We start from the raw sequence: 19835 nt of genomic DNA, 5'->3' as shown, positions 1-19835 counted from the left end.
TGTCTTTCAAATATGTTTACTATTCATCATCAAGCTTCTTGTTTTTATTTCTTGAAATATATCATACGCATTGATTTTATATTTTATGACTGAAAATTCCTGGGTCTGAAGATTTAGAGGGTCTAGTTCTACTCTTTCATTTCTTCTGGCAGCCACTTATGATATATGTAAAGATTTTTGATGATGAGCTGTTCAGTTTCTATGGAGACTTATTTACCAAAAAAAAAAAAAAAAAAAAAAAAATGGAGCCTGGGCTGAAGAGGAATTCTTACATTAAAGATTTTAATGTGACGGGCGCCCGGGTGGCTCAGTTGGTTGAGTGTCCGACTTGGGCTCAGGTCATGAGCTCACAGTCTGTGAGTTCGAGCCCCGCGTCGGGCTCTGTGCTGACAGCTCAGAGCCTGGAGCCTGTTTCAGATTCTGTGTCTCCCTCTCTCTCTGACCCTCCCCCGTTCATGCTCTGTCTCTCTCTGTCTCAAAAATAAATAATAAACGTTAAAAAAAAAAAGATTTGAATGCGATGCTCTCAATCACCATGAACACCATCACCATATTATTACATTAAATCAAATGCTTTCAGCTTATGGTGTTTCAGACCACAGGCGTGAATTCAGCTTACAAACAACATGGGCTAGGTTAGGAGTTTTCAGGAGAGATTTTTTATTTCCTTCAAATTTTCCTTGCAAACTGCTTGGGAGAACCTTACTTGAAGTTGTATTTAACCCTAACTGTGGTTCTAGCCTTGTGGTCCCAGGTTTATCGTGGAGTGGACACTTGTCACTACTCATCTTAGGTGGACCTTGGGCTCCAGAGTCGTAGGAACCTTTGACAACTCTTGCATTCATTCAGTAAGTCTGACAAATGCCTTCAAGGTGAATGGTAGCTCCAGGATGGAAACCTTGGGTTTCCAACTTCCCTTAGTCTGAGATACAAACATTCTTGTGTGTGTGTGTGTGTGTGTGTGTATGTGTGTGTGTGTTTCACTAGCTAATGGCTACATTTAAGAATATAAGTAGCGGAAATCTTATTTGGATTTAAATGCTGCTCTTATATTTTAATCACCAGTAATCTTTCCATGTCACATCCATAATCCCTTTGCATTTTATCTTACCTGATTCTTTCCCAGAGACTCCTGCCTATATTTCCTAGAGACCATTTACTCTTGTACTCTCCTGGTGGGCCCAAAAAGCTTAATGAAGTTTTCATCTAGATCTCTTCATAGATCTTTTTAAAATTATACACTTTTTCTGATTTCGGTATACTGTTTAACTGATTCTACAGTGTTTTCATAGTCCCTGTTTTATTTACCCTTTTCTCATCCTTGACAGGGTGAGATGTGGTGAAACCCAATATTATCAACTGTGTTCTTTTGTGTACTGCTTAAATCTGTCCTTCACATTCACAGTTGGAAGGCAGGTTGGTGTGCACAGCACCTATTTCTGACCCCAATTTTAGCAGGATTTTTACCATTTTCAGCCCTACCGTAGAGGTTACATTTTCTCCTACACTTGCACTTAAAGATACGAGACTATGGAGTACCTTAAAACTTAAATTCCCAGCAGTCATACAGTTGATACTGGCTTCTTTTACCATTTTCATGAAAGACGAAGGTACTGAGGGAAGGAACTAGGAGAAGAATTTTCTAGACATGGAAACGACCATTTGGAAGGCTCTAATAATGGAAGTGTGCCTGGCATGCTCGAAAAACAACAAAGTATCTGGTGTGACTGGAGCAGAGTGAGCAAGAGAGAAAATATAATGAATGTCGTCAAAGGAATAATAGGTTTTTGACTTTTTTTTTAACTCGGAGTAAAATTGGGAGCCTTTCAGAGTTTTGAGCAGAGGAATAAGTTAATCTCATTTAACATTTTACGAAGGTCACTGTTGTCATTGATAAGAGTCATTTTTTTTAATGTTTATTTATTTTTTTTGAGAGAGAGAGCTAGAGAGAAAGAGAGAGAGAGAAGGGGGGGTGCAGAGAGAGAGGAAGAGAGAGAATCCCAAGCAGGCTGTGTGCTGTCCTGCCTTGTAGAGCCTGACACAGGGCTCAATCTCACAAACTGCAAGATCATGACCTGAGTTGAAATCAAGAGTTGGATGCTTCACTGACTGAACCCTACCCAGGCGCCCTTCACTTAACATTTTAAAGGAGCAACTCGGGCAGTTCTGGAGAGCTCAGGGGGGGGAAGAAGCAGGTCAGGAAGCCATGAAGTGTGCTGGTGACAGACAATGGTGTGGCCTGAACTGCCGTAGTGAGTAGAGGGGCAAAATGAGGTAGATACATGCCTGCAGTACTAGGTAGTACTAGGTACTGTGCAGTACTAGATTTTAGGCATATGTAGCAGACTAAGCGGATCTTAAAAACATAGTACTTATTCAAACTACTTAGTACTTAGCAGGAGAAGGAACACACAAGGTATACTGTGCGTCATTTTTTAAATTATTTTTTAATGTTTATTTATTTTGAGAGACAGAGCACAAGCAGGGGAGGAGCAGAGAGAGAGAGAGAGACAGAGAGAGAGGGAGACACAGAATCCAAAACAGGCTCCAGGTTCTGAGCTGTCAGCTTAGAGACTGACACAGCACTTGAACTCACGAACCACAAAAGCGTGACCTGAGCCAAAGTCAGACTCTCAACCGACTAAGCCACCTACTCAGACTCCCCTTCACTTTGAATCTAAGTTGTGCTTAACATCGTTTCAAAACTTTCTAAGTCCCTAAAAGAGAAAAGTGCCGCCTATTATATTGTGACACTCCATCCATTGCAAGATACATCCAATTTTAGGGATGTTAAAATACCAGAAAACTATGCCTTAGAATCAACAAAATAGGATATCACGTAGAACCACTTGCCAATTAAAAGGCACGCACGAAATTACATGCTTTTGCAAGAACGTATCCAAATAAAACACACACATAAAATATTTAAATCGTTTCCTTGGGGTAGTAGCAAAGAGTGGAAATGGGCTATGGGGAATAGAAAAATACATACAAACACACCTGTGTGCGGACACGTATGCATGCACACAAATCACCAAGATAGAAGCGTTGAATAGGGAAAATGTCACATAAACCCACAGTATACATCCATGGATCTCAGACCTCTTTTTTTTTGATAGACACGTGTAATGTTCCTTTGGTCCTTTTTTCACCTGTACATGTTTAATGTCGTAACGTACTTTGCGACATATGATGTTAGTGACAATTCTGCTTGCTTGCTGCTGCTTCTGAACTCCCGGAAGAGCTACTTTTGGTTTTTCACCATTCAGCTCCGGGGAATCAGGATTACCACTGCCATAGCTTGCCAGAAGTAGGAGGTCCCGGGGACAAGCCTGTGACACCTGGCCAGTTACAAATTCTAAACCCCAAATGGGGTGGAGATCATCAAAAGGAGGCGGAATCAGGAGACAGAGGGGAGCGATACCTGTGAGCGCAGCATAACATAACGTGTAAACTTGTTAAATCACGAAATTATACACCTGAAACTAATGTGACATCGTGTGTCAACTGTACTCAAAAAAGGAAAATGAAAGAAAAGGAAGAAGAGTCAGAAAAGACATTGAAGAAAACATTTTTCTTGAATTTTCTCTCAAGGTAGTCCAAATAAGGGAGGGGGTCTGTCTATTCCATGGGTATCAAGGAAAGGATTTCCCCAGCCATATTTAAGCAAATAAATCCGGACCTTAGTTTTCAGATTTTAGTTAATTAAGGGTCGAAGAACGTTGTACGTCATTTGACTTGATGATCCTTTCCTCTTGAAAACACAAAACATACCTTCTGTGCCTTTCAGAAATTAAAACCTTTATTTGTGGAGTCTAAGATGAACCTGATAACAGACCATACTTCCTCTTCAAGCGATCATACACCTGTGGTAGGTAGATTATTTGTTCTCTGTTAAACATTTAATCAGTTGCTATTATCCACCCTCAGTAATGAAACGTTTTGGTTTACCTGCAGCTAGACAACAAGGACACGGATGTAGTCAGTGATCAGACATATTTTCCCCCGTCACCAAAAGGTAAGTATCATTATCGTTGGAAAAAACCGTTCACACGCAGAACGGGCACTTAGTCTAGATTGAGACTTCCTTCCCGTTGTTACCGCGAGGCGTTTGGAATTCTGGGTGGATGCTTTCTTCCGCCAGTTTATGAAACGAATACTTGGATATGCTGAATAGAAGAATGCTAACACGCATTTCCGAATATCAATCCCTGCCAACTGAAAATGAATTTCATCACACTTCAAAACTAGAAATGGTCTCGGTTGAGGTCCTTTTCTATTTTATTAAACTATCACAAGCCTGAAGCTCGTGTTGAATTCCCATTTGTCCATTTTAAGAACCAGAAGAAAAGTATGACTATTTCTAGCATACTTTATGTCCCATGGGTCCTGACGGGGCTTCAAACTGAATTCTTTTGGAACCAGAAGTATGTTTTGTCCATAGGCTTCTGGAGGTCTTTAGGAAATAACCATGCTGCCTATTCTCTAACAAACAAGTTAGGCGAACAAAATATGACCTTATTCGTTTGAATTCTATTAGTCTGCTGATGATAACCAAAGGGTGTCAGTAATTTCTGTTTTCCTGTCTGGGAATGGTTAAAAGTAGACTTCTATAATGAATATTTATGCAAGGGAGAAGTGTGGGATAAGAGGTTTTAAATCCTGGGCCCTAATTTTAAAATCTGCTTTCTGAAACCTACATTGTGCTTTAGCAGAGGGGAACCTTTCTTCTGGGTTTCCATGCAACAGAGAGGCTTTTTCTTTAGTGCTTATATTGTAGGTAGTGTCTGTTCTAGATGTACCTGCCCTGGGTACAGAGAAATCTTCCAACAATCATAGGGCTGTTTGCTTCCTGTGCTGCCGTTTACATTATAAGAACACCAGACTCTAAAGCATGCAGCTGCTAGCTTGCAGAATGGCAATCTTTGCTTTCTTTCTTTCTTTCTTTCTTTGAGCGAGAGCGTGCGTGCACACGCCTATGCACGCACACAGATGGAGGAGGGGCAGAGAGAGAGGGAGACACAGAATCCGAAGCTGGCTCCAGGCTCTGAGCTGTCAGCACAGAGCCCAACATGGGGTTCCAACTCACGAACCGTGACATCGTGACCCGAGCCAAAGTTGGACGTTTAACCGACTGAGCCACCCAGGCGCCCCAGAGTGGCAACCTTTTAAAGGCATCTGAAGTTAAATAAGTTCAGATCAATTAAATAAGATCAGACCTGTTGAGTCCTTGGAAATTCTAACCCACACAGCAAGTTACTTCTGAAACATCATAATGTATTAGGGTAAGAGAGGCTCTCAGGATTTGTTCTAAAAATCTAGATTGTCAAATTTGGAACCTATGGGTTGCCTGACATTTTAATTAGAGAGTTTAATTAGCAGCAACATTCCATTCCCCAGAAATCCAGTTGACGATTTTGCATCCAAAATTGATTTTCCATTTTTCAAAGGTCCATTCAAAGTAGCACAAATTAACCTTGATGGCCACCTAGAATACACGGTAGCTCCGGCCAAAACAAATGCTGTCACTCCCTTTCCTCAGCCCTGAAAATGCAGGGTTATTTCCACCCTTCATTAACCTGGTCTTTTGTTTTACTAAATAAAATCGAATGTAAATGCTTTTTTATGATCCATAATGTTGCAGTACTCCACAAAGCTCTCCCATCATTCTGAACGTTTATCTGCATTGCGCTGGAGATGTATGTGACCGTGTTCACACCAAACATCTCTGGACAAAACCCCCGAAATTGCTCTCTACTAAATCTCTGATACAACTTTGACATGCCGCGTTGTTCCCTTTGAAGATAGCGTGGGGAAATAATCCAGTTCATAAAAGTCTCTTGTTAAGCGGATTCCAGTTAATCCAAAATTTACTAGAAATACATATTCTTTTCTTTTCTAAATTTTTTGTTAATGTTTGTTTTTGAGAGAGATACAAAGACAGAGACAGAGTGCAAGCAAGGGGAGGGGCGGAGAGGGAGACACAGAATCCGAAGCAGGCTCCGGGCTTTGAGCTGTCAGCACAGAGCCTTACGCGGGGCTGAAACTCGTGAACCTCAAGATCATGACTTGAGCCAAAATCGGACGCTTAACCGACTGAGCCACCCAGGTGCACCTAGAAATACATTTTCTATTTTTAATGAATGGAAATGAATAAATGAATGCCAGGAGGAAAACTGAATTATAAATTTGCTAATTCGGGGAGTAAATGAATCTCACTAGCACACAGGTTACTCCCTTCAGGCCCCCAGGAAATAGTTTAGTACATTTTTAGTATTTTCGAGCACAAATTCACAAATACATTATTAAAGAGCTGTTTAGTTACATTATGATTTTCTATAGCATGGGGGATTACTGTAACCTATCTGGTGACAGACCCCCAAATCAAACTCTTTAAAGTCAGTGTTGTATTGAGTTCCATTTTTTAGAACATGCAAATCAAATATGAATATTCTAAATACTTACTGAATACTTAGCCTCCACGTTAACAGCATCCTCAGTGTTACATCAGAGAACCCGAGAGGTTATTAGATCGTACTTTCACACCACAAGGTACTTTTAATACTTGTGCATGGCTAACATTTAGTGGAAGTAGGCGCTGTTGTAAATGTCTTTCACGTTTCAGCTCTCGTCCTCACAAAGCCCTAGGAGGTTGGCATTCTTGCTTTCCCCCGGTCTACAGAGGAGACAGCGGGATACAGAGAGTTTTAGTAGGCTAAAACTAAATGTTGTGGCACAATGTAGGCCACAACAGGTGCCACAGCTGGATTCAAACCCAGACAGTGTGGCCCCAGAGCCCTGGCTTGTCACCATCCAATTATATTGACTGACCCCAAGACGTATGCGTGACATGAGCCCCGTTCTCAACCACACACAATGGGGAAATGAGGGACGTTAGAGAGAAGCCATGGAGGCCAACAGACTTCAGTTCACATCCCAGCTCCAACCACTCGCTTACTGACATCATCTCAATTCCCTCTGCTCTGTACCATGGGATGGTGACCCCACCTCATGGCTTTGCAATGAGGATTACACGAGATACATGCTATGTGCCTAGCGAACCCCTCTCCTTACCTTTCCTCCTGAGCTATTGACCAAATTATCTCCAAGTTCCCCAAGTAAAGTCCGCGAACCTACCTTTTAGCATCACACGAGACATAATGTCCTCAGCACGAGGCTACTCTGGTGATTTAAAAGAACTAGTCTCTCCTCTAATCCTTCAGTAATTACCTTTCTACCAGCCGGGAGCATAAGAATAAAATTGACCATTCGTATCAAAGTACACAGTAGGCATTTTGAAAACGGTGACATTAAACATAAAGTGTAGTTTAAAACGATGTTATATCAGGGGACACATCTCTTCTAAGCAGCTTGAAAATAACTTTTTGTGTTGTGGCAAGTTTTAATCCAAAAAATTCTAAAGAGAACAAAAGAGAATCATTCATGCGACATAGAAAAAGAGATCGCTAAAAAAAGAGAGAGAGAGAGAAATACATTTTTGTCAATATAAGAGAATAAAAAATGAGGTATGATACTATCTGCAAAATTTCAAAGCAGTTTTTACGCAGTAGTAATTATCCCAAGAGAGCCCAGGTAACATTATTAATTTGTTTGCTACTTAGCGGTGATAAAATTTGGGATCTGAGCTGCCCATTGTATACCGTGGACTGCCACAGATTTTATGTACTCAAGAAGACCTTTCTCACAGCCCAGTAATTAGGTGCTATTGACATTGTAATCTTTGGAAATGTTCTTAATGAGCCCCAAAGACACGAATCTCATAGATAAAACCTCAAAGTAACACTGACCCTTTAAGTGGCTTGTCAGCAAGAGAAAGCTCAAACATAAATATCTGAAACACAGGAGACACCCAAATTTAAACCTAGATTACATTGTTTTGTTCATTCTCTGAGACTTTCAAGGAAGACATATTGAAGAGGTGATTTTAAAGGCTTTTAAAGAATAGTGGAACAATTGTAATATATTTGAAATAATTCAAAAATCTTTCTTTTCACCCTTTGAAGCTCTGGACTCGAAAAGTATTTTTTTTCTAAATGTGTTTTCCACCAACTTGTAAAGATACATGTTCATTGAGAGTGGAGTTCAGTGACTCCTGTTTTTGTTGTAAACACAAAAATAACTTTACAAATCACCTAAGAAGTTGGAACTTACGTAAAAAAAAATGAAAAGCAAAAGAAATTTCAGACATAATGTTAGCATTATTTTATATATTGCTTCTAGAGTGCAACTGTAATTAATATAATTTAGTAAGGTTTTCAAATTCACGTTCAAATGCATATTTTGTAATATTACTACATACACTACATATATGCATAATCAATATATAACATCATTTACCGTGTAATTGATAGCCATTGTGGCTATTAAAAAATGTTAGAAGAAGGAATTAATCCATCAATACGAGTTAATACCAGGACCAAGCTGATTTACTAAACATAATATGTTAAGGGGTCTGTAAATGTTAATGGAAGCTTCTCTACTATTTTCCTATTGTCACCAATTACCTATTATTCAAATGGTCTGTTTCCAAGTTATATATGTGATCCTTACCTTTACGATTTGGGCTGATTCTCAACGACCTTCCCTTAGGAATTTTGTTTGCTCTTCATACCGATATTCTAGAGATATGTTCTACTCAAGGTCTGGGATTTAGGAGATTAGATGATAATTAAAGCCTGGACGATCAGCGGTTTGTCTCTTACAACACCTTCCCAAATACCATGAATTCGCAGTAGCATAGAAAAGAGTCGAGATGACCAGTTGGGTTAGAGAACTAATCACAAAAATCAGAGGTTGTCTGTGTTACTGAGGCTCTGTCCATGGGTTAGAGGGGGATTGAAAAATGTGAAAAAGGAAAATGAAAGGTAATCCATCCTTTGAGAATACAGTTGTTAATCTTTGAAATGAGTAAGCCGGCAAGTTACTTTGAATTTGTAAGATCATGAAACTTTGAGTTGGAATGGAGTAGAAAAGAAGGTGAAGACTAATACATATTCTGAAAGTGCTTTATTAATTTGGCATCAGGACTGTCTTGTGTTAACTTGGTCTGGTGATGCTTTTAAGTATATGTGGGCAATGTTTCATCTAAAAATCCCACTACACACATCCATAATTGTGCCCCAAACTGATAGGTAGAGCTCTCCAAAGTGTAAAGCGTGAGACAGGAACGCTTTCTGGTGCGCACTGTTAGTCACGCGTTGGACCACGAGTTGGAATTCAGCAGCCTCCCTGGATCTCGTGAACATTATTTTATCCCACACCTTAGCTGCCTGCCTGTTAGTTACGAGGCCTTATAAACCATATAAGCCTCTGTGGTGGTAACGAAGTATTGAGAAAGGGTTTAATTAGTGCAGAGACAGTGGGGATTAATTTTTAAATTTAGCAGTGGTTCTGTTACAGAAATGACAAAATGTTACAAGATATTGTGTATAGATTCATGCAAATTTGTGGGCATATCAAGTACACCCTTAAGTGGGCTTGAAATGATATCTTGGGGTGCAATAGATATCGTCTGAGTATTACTTTCACCTGGAGGGACCCCAAGTTTGGAAACTGAGGAAACTGAACTCTGTGGATTCTAATAGCTTGTCTGAAAGTCTCTCAGCGTGTCTGTTTAGACAATCACATCTATAATTTTGAAAACTTGTGTCTTCCAATCTTCATATAGCGATTATTTTTTCTTTCCTTTTTTATTTTTATATTTTTAAAATGTTTATGTATTTTGAGAGAGAGAGAGTGAGCGAGAGTGGAGGAGGGAGAGGGGCAGAGAGCACGAATCCCAAGCAGGCTCCAAGCTGTCAGCACAGAGCCCTACATGGAGTTCGAACTCATGAACCCTGAGATCATGACCTGAGCGGAAACCAAGACTCAGACGCTTCACCGACTGAGCCACCCAGGCACCCCTATTTTTTCTTTTTCTTATTGCACTGGCTAGGATTGTCACTATGATGCTGAACAGAGAAGTCAGGGACACCCTTCTCTTGTTTCTCTCTTAAGAGGACAAATTTTGAAGTGTCACTATTGCAATATATTGCCATATATTACAAGAATTAATTATATTCTCTATGCTGTACGTTCTATCTCTGTGACTTATTCTTTCCATAACTGGAAGCCTGGACCTCCCCACTCCCCTTCACCCATTCTGCCCATTTCCCCACCTCCTTTGCCTCTGGCAGCCATCAGTTTGTTCTCTGTATTTATAGGTCTGATTCTGCTTTTATTTCATTTTTTTCCTTTATTTTGGTTTTCAGACTCCACATGTAAGTGAAATCATTTTGTCTTTCTCTGTCTGCCTTGTTTCACTCAGCATAATGCCCTCTAGGTCCATCCATGTCGGCACAAATGTCAAGATCTCATCTTTTTTGATGGCCGAGTGATATTTATTATATATACCATATATATACATATATATACATAAACATATATATATTCATTATATATACCATATGTGTATATGTATATGTATATGTAAATATATGGCATATATATATTCATTATATATACCATATATGTATATGTATATGTAAATATATGGCATATATATATATTCATTATATATACCATATATGTATATGTATATGTAAATATATGGTGTATATATGTGTATATATGGTATGGGTGCCCGGGTGGCTCAGTCAATTGAGCGTCTGACTTCAGCACAGGTCACGATCTCACGGTTTGTGAGCTCAAGCCCCACCTCGGGCTCACTGTTGTCGGCCTGTCAGTGCAGAGCCCGCTTCAGATCCTCTGTCCCCCTCTCTCTGCCCCTCCCCGCCTTGTTCTCTCTCTCTTAAAAAATAAATAAAAACATTAAAGATATATATGTGTATATTTATATAAATAACATCTTCCTTACCCACTTACCATACCTATCAATGGACACGTGGGTTGCTTCCATATCTTGGCTATTATAAATAATGTTGCAGTAAACATAGGGGTGCATATATCTTTTTGAATTAGTGTTTTTATTTTCTTTGGTAAATACCCAGGAGTGGGATTACTGGATCATATGGTATTTCTATTTTTAATATTTTGAGGAACCTCCGTACTGTTTTCCACAGCGGCTTCCCCAACAATTTCCACTAACCGTGCACAAGGTTTCTTTCTCTCCACATCCTCACCAACACTTGTTATTTCTAGTCATTTTGATTTTAGCCACTCACATGTGTCTCACTGCTGTTTTGATTTGCATTTCCCTGACGATTAGTGATGTTGAACATATTTTCATGTGCCAGATGGCCATATATATGCCTTCTATGGAAAAATGTGTATTCAGGTCCTCTGCCCATTTTTGATCAGATTATTTGGGGTTTTTGGCATTGAATTGTGTAAGTTCTTTATGTATTTTGGATATGAACCCCTTGTCAGATGCAAATATCTTCTCCCATTCAGTAGGTTGCCTTTGTTTTCGTTGGTTTCCTTCACTGTTGTGTTTTTTTTTTTTAATTTTTTTTTTAACGTTTATTTATTTTTGAGACAGAGAGAGACAGAGCATGAACGGGGGAGGGGCAGAGAGAGAGGGAGACACAGAATCGGAAACAGGCTCCAGCCTCTGAGCCATCAGCCCAGAGCCCGACGCGGGGCTCGAACTCACGGACCGCGAGATCGTGACCTGGCTGAAGTCGGACGCTTAACCGACTGCGCCACCCAGGCGCCCCCACTGTTGCGTTTTATTTTGGAGTAGTCCCAATAGTTTATTTTTGCTTTTGTTTCCCTTGCCTCAGGAGACATATCTGGAAAAATGTTGCCATGGTCAATGTCAAAAAAATTACAAGCTCTATTTCTTTTCTTTTCATGTATATATTTATGTATATTTATATGGTTTTTGTGTATTTTGTTCTGGCTTATTTTGTATCATAATTTTTTTAATGGACACTATCAATTATTTCTGTGATACACATATTTCAAAGTTTTTGTCGGACTATGTTATCAACTAAAATTTATCTGGAGTGAATTCAGATAATTCACAGCTTCAGAATTCACAGCTTATCTTGCTATTGCCTTTACAAGCATACTATTCTTTTGTTTATTTTGGAATTTTGGTTTTCAGGCTCATTTCCTTCCACCTTCCTCCCTCCCTCTGTCTTTCTCTCTTTTCTTTTGTTTTTCTCTTCTCTTCTCTTCTCTTCTCTTTTCTTCTCTTCTCTTCTCTTTTCTTTTCTTTAATTTTCTTTTCCTTTTTTTCTCTCCCCACCTGAATACAGCTCTGTGCCTGCTTCCACTATGCTAGTCTCACTCCTAGTCCAAAACCAGTTCTTCTAAGTTTGGGGGTTGCCTGTGCCACTCTGACATTAGGGTCTTGAAGCCTCCAAGCCATCAGGTGGCTTGGTTCAGTTCCTCTGTGTGAAGTAGTTTTTGCCTTTGAGCCTCCCTAGGCCCAGAGCTTTCTATAAAGCCATAGCCCCAGATTAGAAACTATTTTTCTGGGTTTTTTTTTTTTTTTTCCTCCCACAGTATCCTTTCATTCAAGCCACTGCCTTTGAGGAGTGAATTTCTTCTTTTACCCAACATGGAGCACATTTAGCCTTTTTGACCATACAGGAGCTCTGGGGCATCTGCGTGGCTCAGTCGGTTAAGCATCTAACTCTTGATTTCCACTTAGGCCATGATCTCACAGTTCGTGCTTTTGAGCCCCACATTGGGCTCCATACTGACAGTGCGGAACCTGCTTGGAATTCTGTCTCTCTCTACCCTCCCCTGCTCATGCTCTCTCTCTCTCTCTCTCTCTCAAAATAAATGAATAAGCTTAAAAAAAAAAAAAAAAAAAAGGAGCTCTATTCCCGGCTGTCATGAAATCCTGCAGCCAGAGCCCATAGGCCTGTGGTTTCAGCCCCTGTGTCAATTTCCTAGGGCTGCTGTAACAAAGTACAGCAAACTGGGTGATTTAAACTACACAAATGTTATTGTCTCACAGTTCTGGATGATAGAAGTTTGAAATCAAGGTGTTAGCAGGGGCGTGTCTTCTGACAGCTGTGAGGGAGGCGAGGGAGAACCTGTTCCATGCTTCTCTCTGAGCTTCCGGTAACCTCGAGTGTTCCTCGGCTTGTCAATGGCATTTCCCCTATGTCTTCACATTGCCTCCCCTCTGGGTGTGTCTGTATCTGTGTCCAAATTTCTCCTTTTCATAAAGACACAGACATATTGCATTAGGGCCCACCCTGAAGACCTCATCTTAACTTGATCGTCTACATGGCCTTATTTCCAATTACGTTCACACTCACAGGTACTAGGACTTCACCATCTTTCAGGGAGACACAATTCGATCCATAACAACCTGGTTCATTGCTTTACATGTCTTTACCAGAAAAATGTTTATCTTATCTTGCCCATTATGTCTTTCTGGTCTCTCTTTTGAAATTTTATTTATCACGGAGCATAGGGTATACTAGATCGTAGACTCACTATATACCATTGTACTTCCTTCTTCCCTCACCAAAAAAAGTCCTAAATGTTCAAACATTTTTTCTTTGTGTTTTCTTTGTGTTTCTGAACCAAAGACCTTTCAGCTTTAACTTATGCTGTTCTAAGAACATTTTGTCTTGTAAATTTATGGCCACAATTATCATTGTCTCATACACCAAAAGTGTGCATTAAGATATTTATGAATATAAAAGAAATATATAAATATATATTATATATAGTATATTTGTAAATATATTTAAAAAGAATACCTTTTTAAATTTTTTTAATGTTTATTTATTCTTGAAAGGGGGGGGGGGCCAGGGAGGGGCAGAGAGAGAGAAGGAGACACAGAAACTGAAGCAGGCTCCAGGCTCTGAGCTGTCAGCACAAAGCCCAACGCGGGGCTCGAACTCACCAACCATGAGCTCATGACCTGAGTGGAAATCAAGACTCAGATACTTAACCAACTGAACCACTCATGTGCCCCTGCTTTATTTCTTAAATTCCATATATGAGGGGCGCCTGACTGGTTCAGGAGGTATATACCATGCGACTCTAACTCAGGGTCATGAGTTCAGGCCCCACATTGGGCGTGGAGCTTACATTTTAAAAAAAGACAAGAAAAAATTCCACATATGAGTGAAATCATATGATATTTGTTTTTCTCTGACTGACTTATTTCACTTAGCTTTATACTCTCTAGCTCTATCCATGTTATTGCAAATGGCAAGGTTTCAATTTCATTCTTTTTATGGCTGAGTAGTATTCCACTGTGTGTGTGTGTATATATATATGTATATGTATGTATATGTATATATATATGTATGTATATATGTATATATATACACACATGTATATATATACATACATGTATGTATGTATATATATGTATATAATATATATAATACGTAATTATATAATACATATAACACATATAATACATATATACATATACATGTATGTAAATATATGCATACATGTATGTATACACATATATACATGTGTGTATATATACATGCACATGTATATATATAGAGAGAGAGAGAGAAAGAGAGAGAGAGAGAGAGATGAATAGATAAAGAAGATGTGATATCACATCTTCTTTATTCATCAGCCAGTAGACTGTTTGACTATTGCAAATAATGCTGCAATAAACATAAGGGTGCATGTATCCCTTTGAATTAGTGTTTTTGTATTTTGGAGGTAAATACCCAGTAGTGCAATTACTGTAGTTCTATTTTTAAATTTTTGAGGAACCTCCACACTGTTTTCCACAGTGGCTGCACCAGTCTGCATTCCCACCAACAGTGCAAGAGGGTTCCCCTTTCTTCACATCTTTGCCTGACCTGTTGTTTCCTGTGTTGTTGATTTCAGCCATTCTGACAGGTGTGAGGTGATATCTCATTGTAGTTTTGATTTGTATTTCCCTGATGATCAGTGATGTTGAGCATCTTTTCATGCGTCTGTTGGCCATCTGTAGGTCTGTTCATGTCTTTGGAGAAATGTCTGTTCATGTCTTCTGCCCATTTTTTTTTTAATTTTTTTTTTCAACGTTTATGCATTTTTGGGACAGAGAGAGACAGAGCATGAACGGGGGAGGGGCAGAGAGAGAGGGAGACACAGAATCGGAAACAAGCTCCAGGCTCTGAGCCATCAGCCCAGAGCCCGACGCGGGGCTCGAACTCACGGAACGCGAGATCGTGACCTGGCTGAAGTCGGACGCCTAACCAACTGTGCCACCCAGGCGCCCCTTCTGCCCATTTTTTAATTGGGTTATTTTTTAGATGTTGAGTTGTATCAGTTCTTTATATATTTTGGATAGTAACCCTTTATCGGATATGTCATTTGCAAATATCTTCTCCCATTCCGTAGTTTGCCTTTAAGTTTTGTTGATTATTTCTTTTGCTGGGCAGAGACTTATTTTGATGTAGTCCTAATAGTTTATTTTTGCTTTTGTTTCCCTTGCCTCTGGAAACATATCTAGAAAAGTGTCACTATGGCCAATGTCAGAGAAATTGCTGCCTGTGCTCTCTTCTGGGATTTTTATGGCTTCAGGTCTCACATTTAGGTCTTTAATCCATTTTGAGTTTCTTTTTGTGAATGATGAAAGAAAGCATGGTCCGGTTTCATTCTTTTGCCTGTGGTTGTCCAGTTTTCCCAATACTATTTGCTGAAGAGACTGCTTTTTTCCCATTGAATATTCTTTCTTGCTTTGTCAAAGATTAATTGACTATATAGTTGTGGGTTTCCTGAGTTTTCTGTTCTATTCCATTGATCTGTGTCTATTTTTATGCCAGTACCATACTGTTTTGGTCACTCTCACTTTGTAATATAACTTGAAATCTGGAATCGTAATACTTCCAGTTTTTTTTCTCAAGATCGCTTTGAGGTCTTTCGTGGTCCCATATTAATGGAATGTGTTTCCATTTCTTTGTGTTGCCTTGAATGTCTTTTATCAGTGTTTTACAGTTTTCGGAGTACTGGTCTTTCACTTCTCTGGTTCAGTTTATTCTTAGGTGTAGTACTATTTTTGGTGCAATTGTAAATGGGATAGTTTTCTTAAATTCACTTTCTGCTGCTTCATTATTAGTTATAGGAATGCAGCAGGTTTCTGTACATTGATTCTGTCTCCTGAAACTTTACTGAATTCATTTATCAGTGCTAGTAGCATCTTTGGTGGGGTCTTTAGAGTTTTCTCTGTATAGTATCAAATCATCTGTAATGAGTGAGAATTTTAGTTCTTGCTTATCAGTTTGGATGCCTTCTATTTCTTTATGTTTTCTAATGAAACCCTTAAAAACTCTCTGTTGCATCTTAGTAAAAGTCATTTTTGCTGGTATTCTGCCTATGAAATAGGCAATGAGTTACCTTTTCCAGACAAGAATGCATTATGGGTTGAACTATGTCCTCTGCTCCGAAAAGATGTTGAAACCCTCACCCACAATTCCTGTGAATGTGACCTTACTTGTAAAATAGGGTCTTTGCAGATGTAATCAAGTTAAGATGAGGTCATTAGGTCATTAATTCATTATGACTTGTGTCCTAAGAAGAGGGAAATTTTGACACAGACACACAGGGAGAATGCCTTGTGGTGACAGAAACAGAAAATGGAGTGATGTAGCTGGAATCCAAAGAACATCAAAGGAGGATGGCTGCCACCAGAATTTAGGGAGAAGAAGGGAAGATTCTCCTGAGTCAGAGAGAGAGCATGGTCTCACCAACACCACGATTTTGGACTTTCAGCCTGCAGAACTCATGTGAGGGAATTAATGTCTTTAAGCCATCCACTTTATGTTACGTGGTTCCAGCAGCCTTAGGAAGCTAATACTTAAGGCAATTGAATAACTTCCATGACGTCCACATTAACTAGAGGGACAGCCACTGTCCCAAATGAGTTCAGTGACTTTATGTTTCCACTTTGCATTACATGTTCTGCCGTTAATTTTCACCATAAAGGAGACATTTCCCCTTGATTGATTAGAAACTTAACTTCTTCCAAGCTTCAAAACACATTCTAGCATTAAGGAATCAAATGTGATAAGCCTTGCGGATAAATTGTGTATAAATTTGCCTGTCACTTTCCTGGCAGTCAGTAAGTGATCAACAAATGTGTAATAAAACTGAATCTGAAGTTCATTCCACTGAGACTTCTACTGTTATCAACTTAGGTTGCTAATGCACAAAGTCCCTACTTGTCCTCAGACTAAAGGGTATCACCGAGGTCCCTGTGGCCTCTTCCTATAAACATGTCTGTGCCTCCTTTTCTTACTCATTCCTTCCCTTCCTCTCCAAGCAAGGGCCTCTAGTCCTCCTACCTTAAATGTTAGCCCTCCGGAGAGCAATCAGAGCCTGCTTTCTCTCCTTCCTTCCCCTTCTCCAGGTTACTCTACTTGCCTTCTGGCTTTACATCTCACAGACACAGCTCTTACCTAGGTCATCGGAATCCTTCAGATGCGAAACTGGTTTCCAGTTCTCTCACTTGACTGCACGCCAGCGTGTTACTAATGAGCCTCCCTTAATTCTTTTTTTAAAAAAATTTTTTTTTCAACGTTTATTTATTTTTGGGACAGAGAGAGACAGAGCATGAACGGGGGAGGGGCAGAGAGAGAGGGAGACACAGAATCGGAAACAGGCTCCAAGCTCTGAGCCATCAGCCCAGAGCCCGATGCGGGGCTCGAACTCACGGACCGCGAGATCGTGACCTGGCTGAAGTCGGACGCTTAACCGACTGCGCCACCCAGGCGCCCCAAGCCTCCCTTAATTCTTAAGATGCTCTCCTTTTGACTTCCAAGTCACCAACCTGTTCTAATTCTCCTCCTACTTCCCGGAGCTCCCTTCTCTGTCTCTCCTGGTTACTCAACGCTGCTGGTGCTTTGAGTATTAAGTGTTGGAGTCACTAAAGATTTTAATTTTGGGGTTGCTGTTACACACTTTGTTTGCCCCCGCTTAGTCCGTCAATAAAAATCGATGGCTTTCAGGATAAAATCAAGTTTTTCAGTTTAGCATGTAAGACCTTTCATAAGAGCTCCCTTTCCCCTACATGGGCTCTCTAATCTAGTCGTAACAAATGACTTACTGTTCCCTGCTATTCCATGCTATTCCATGCTTCTGTGCCTTTATACGTGCCTTCACCTAGGTGGCAGGTCGTGTGCCTGGTCTTGCTGCACTCACTCGTCTTCTGTGGTTAGCTGGCCATCTGCTGGGGTGACAGGGTGACTGGATCTTGTATTTCTTATCACTGAGCAGCCACACTGAGTCTTGTGATCAGATGCGCTCAGGGTTCTTAAAAGCAGCAAAAGAAAACAAGCTCCAATGCACAGGGACCGTTCAAGCCTCTGGTGGCACCGCCTTTGCTCCTGGTCCATTGGGCAAAGCCAGTCTGATGACCAAGCCAGATTCTATGTTGGAGGAGCTGCAAAGGCCATGGGTGCCAAGGGAGCCACCCTACTTACCTTTACTGGGTTTCACCTTCTCTTTGTTACTCCACTCGTTCATCCATTGGACAGGTGTTATGATCACCTACTTACTATAAGTTAGGCTCTGAGGATGCGGGGTCTTCTTAGTGCTTGGAATTTATATTCTTTTTCTTAAAGTTTACTTATTTATTTTGAGAGAGAGCGAGCACGCTTGTGTGTACAAGTGGGGAGGGGCAGAGAGAAGGAGAGACAGAATCCCAAGCAGGCTCTGCACCATCAGCACAGAGCCCTATGTGGGGCTCAAGCCCACGAACTGTGAGATCATGACCTGAGCCGGGACCAAGAGTCAGACGTTTAACCATCTGACTAGTCCACTCAATAACAGTAATACTAGGATTTAAGGTGGTGCAGTGAGGTGGGGTGGGCCTGAGAAGGCCTCTCCACTTCCCCATTTCTGCAGAAACTGCCACCTCGTTACTCAGAATGACCTACTTATGGCCTCCCCCCCCCCAAAAGGGAGGGGGAATTGGAGGAAAGTGGTCAAAAGACACAAACTCCAGTTTTGAGATAACCAAAACTGGGGATGTATGTACATCTTAAAAGTCCTCATCACAAGGAGAAAAACATTTTGTTTCTCTTCTTTTTCAAAATATCTGTATGCGATGACAGCCGTTAGCTAAATTTACTGTGGGACTCATTTCAGAATATACGTTAAGTCAGGTCCTCGTGCTGTACATGTGAAACTTACACAGGGCTGTATGTCAATTATAGCCCAATAATGCTGGGGTGGGGGGAGGATAATCAAAAGCCAAAATAGAGACACAAGATATAAAATGTTTATAGTGTGTCTGTTTCAAAAATAATCACTGAAAAATTACTGAATTTCCTTGGTAACCGATAAATTTAAGCATGAAATTGTGTGAAAACAGCATTTCCACTAAATACCCAAACTTCAGAGGTGAGCGAGAGAAAAAGGCACAGTTTAATCCTGAGGCCCCAAGCTGTTCGCCTGTTGATAGGAATACATAGCTGTTTGTAACCTCAAATTCATACTTGTGCAAATTACATAGACCAGAAGTCCCAATGCAAATCGCTTTAAAAGTAGCGATCTAAAGCTTCCATATGAAGTATATTTATTTTTCTCCAGGATTAGGACAGATTGCGTTGGCAGCCTAGTCTTTCATAAAGAGGGGGGTGGGGAACAGAGTTGGGCCTTCATTTTCTCACAAAAGGCACAATGGGAAGCGCATCTGTGAACATTGCATAATTTGTTATGTTCTACAAAGAGGTGGGTTTTTGTTATACACATACCAAAGCTATTTGGTACTGTTTCACCAATGATCTCTATTCAGGTCCAGAAAAGAAATTGGCCTCCGCAGACTGAAAGGAGAGTAAATTTTTCTTTAAAAATTAGATACAGATTATCACTTCCAAATGCAGGAGGGAATTTTACAAGTGACGGTGCGCTGATTAGCTTTCCAATGGACATCCAGTCCT

The 19835-nt window shown here is 40.2% G+C and overlaps 1 protein-coding gene across 2 annotated transcripts in view; it reads left to right on the top strand.

Annotated features, from left to right (window-relative positions):
• The window catches only part of CB4H10orf67 (chromosome B4 C10orf67 homolog), a 169056-nt gene that overhangs the window by 139172 nt on the left and 10049 nt on the right, over window positions 1–19835 (top strand). For both annotated transcript variants that reach the window (XM_045463737.1, XM_045463736.1), the window contains exons 15-16: window positions 3791–3871; window positions 3958–4018. In XM_045463737.1, coding sequence (XP_045319693.1) covers window positions 3791–3871; window positions 3958–4018 — 142 coding nt within the window. The remainder of the gene's footprint in view (window positions 1–3790; window positions 3872–3957; window positions 4019–19835) is intronic.

The sequence above is a fragment of the Leopardus geoffroyi genome, chromosome B4 (assembly GCF_018350155.1).
Source record: "Leopardus geoffroyi isolate Oge1 chromosome B4, O.geoffroyi_Oge1_pat1.0, whole genome shotgun sequence".
NCBI lineage: Eukaryota > Metazoa > Chordata > Mammalia > Carnivora > Felidae > Leopardus > Leopardus geoffroyi.
The sequence above is the reverse complement of the archived record's forward strand: the minus strand, read 5'-3'. Positions and strand labels throughout refer to the sequence as shown.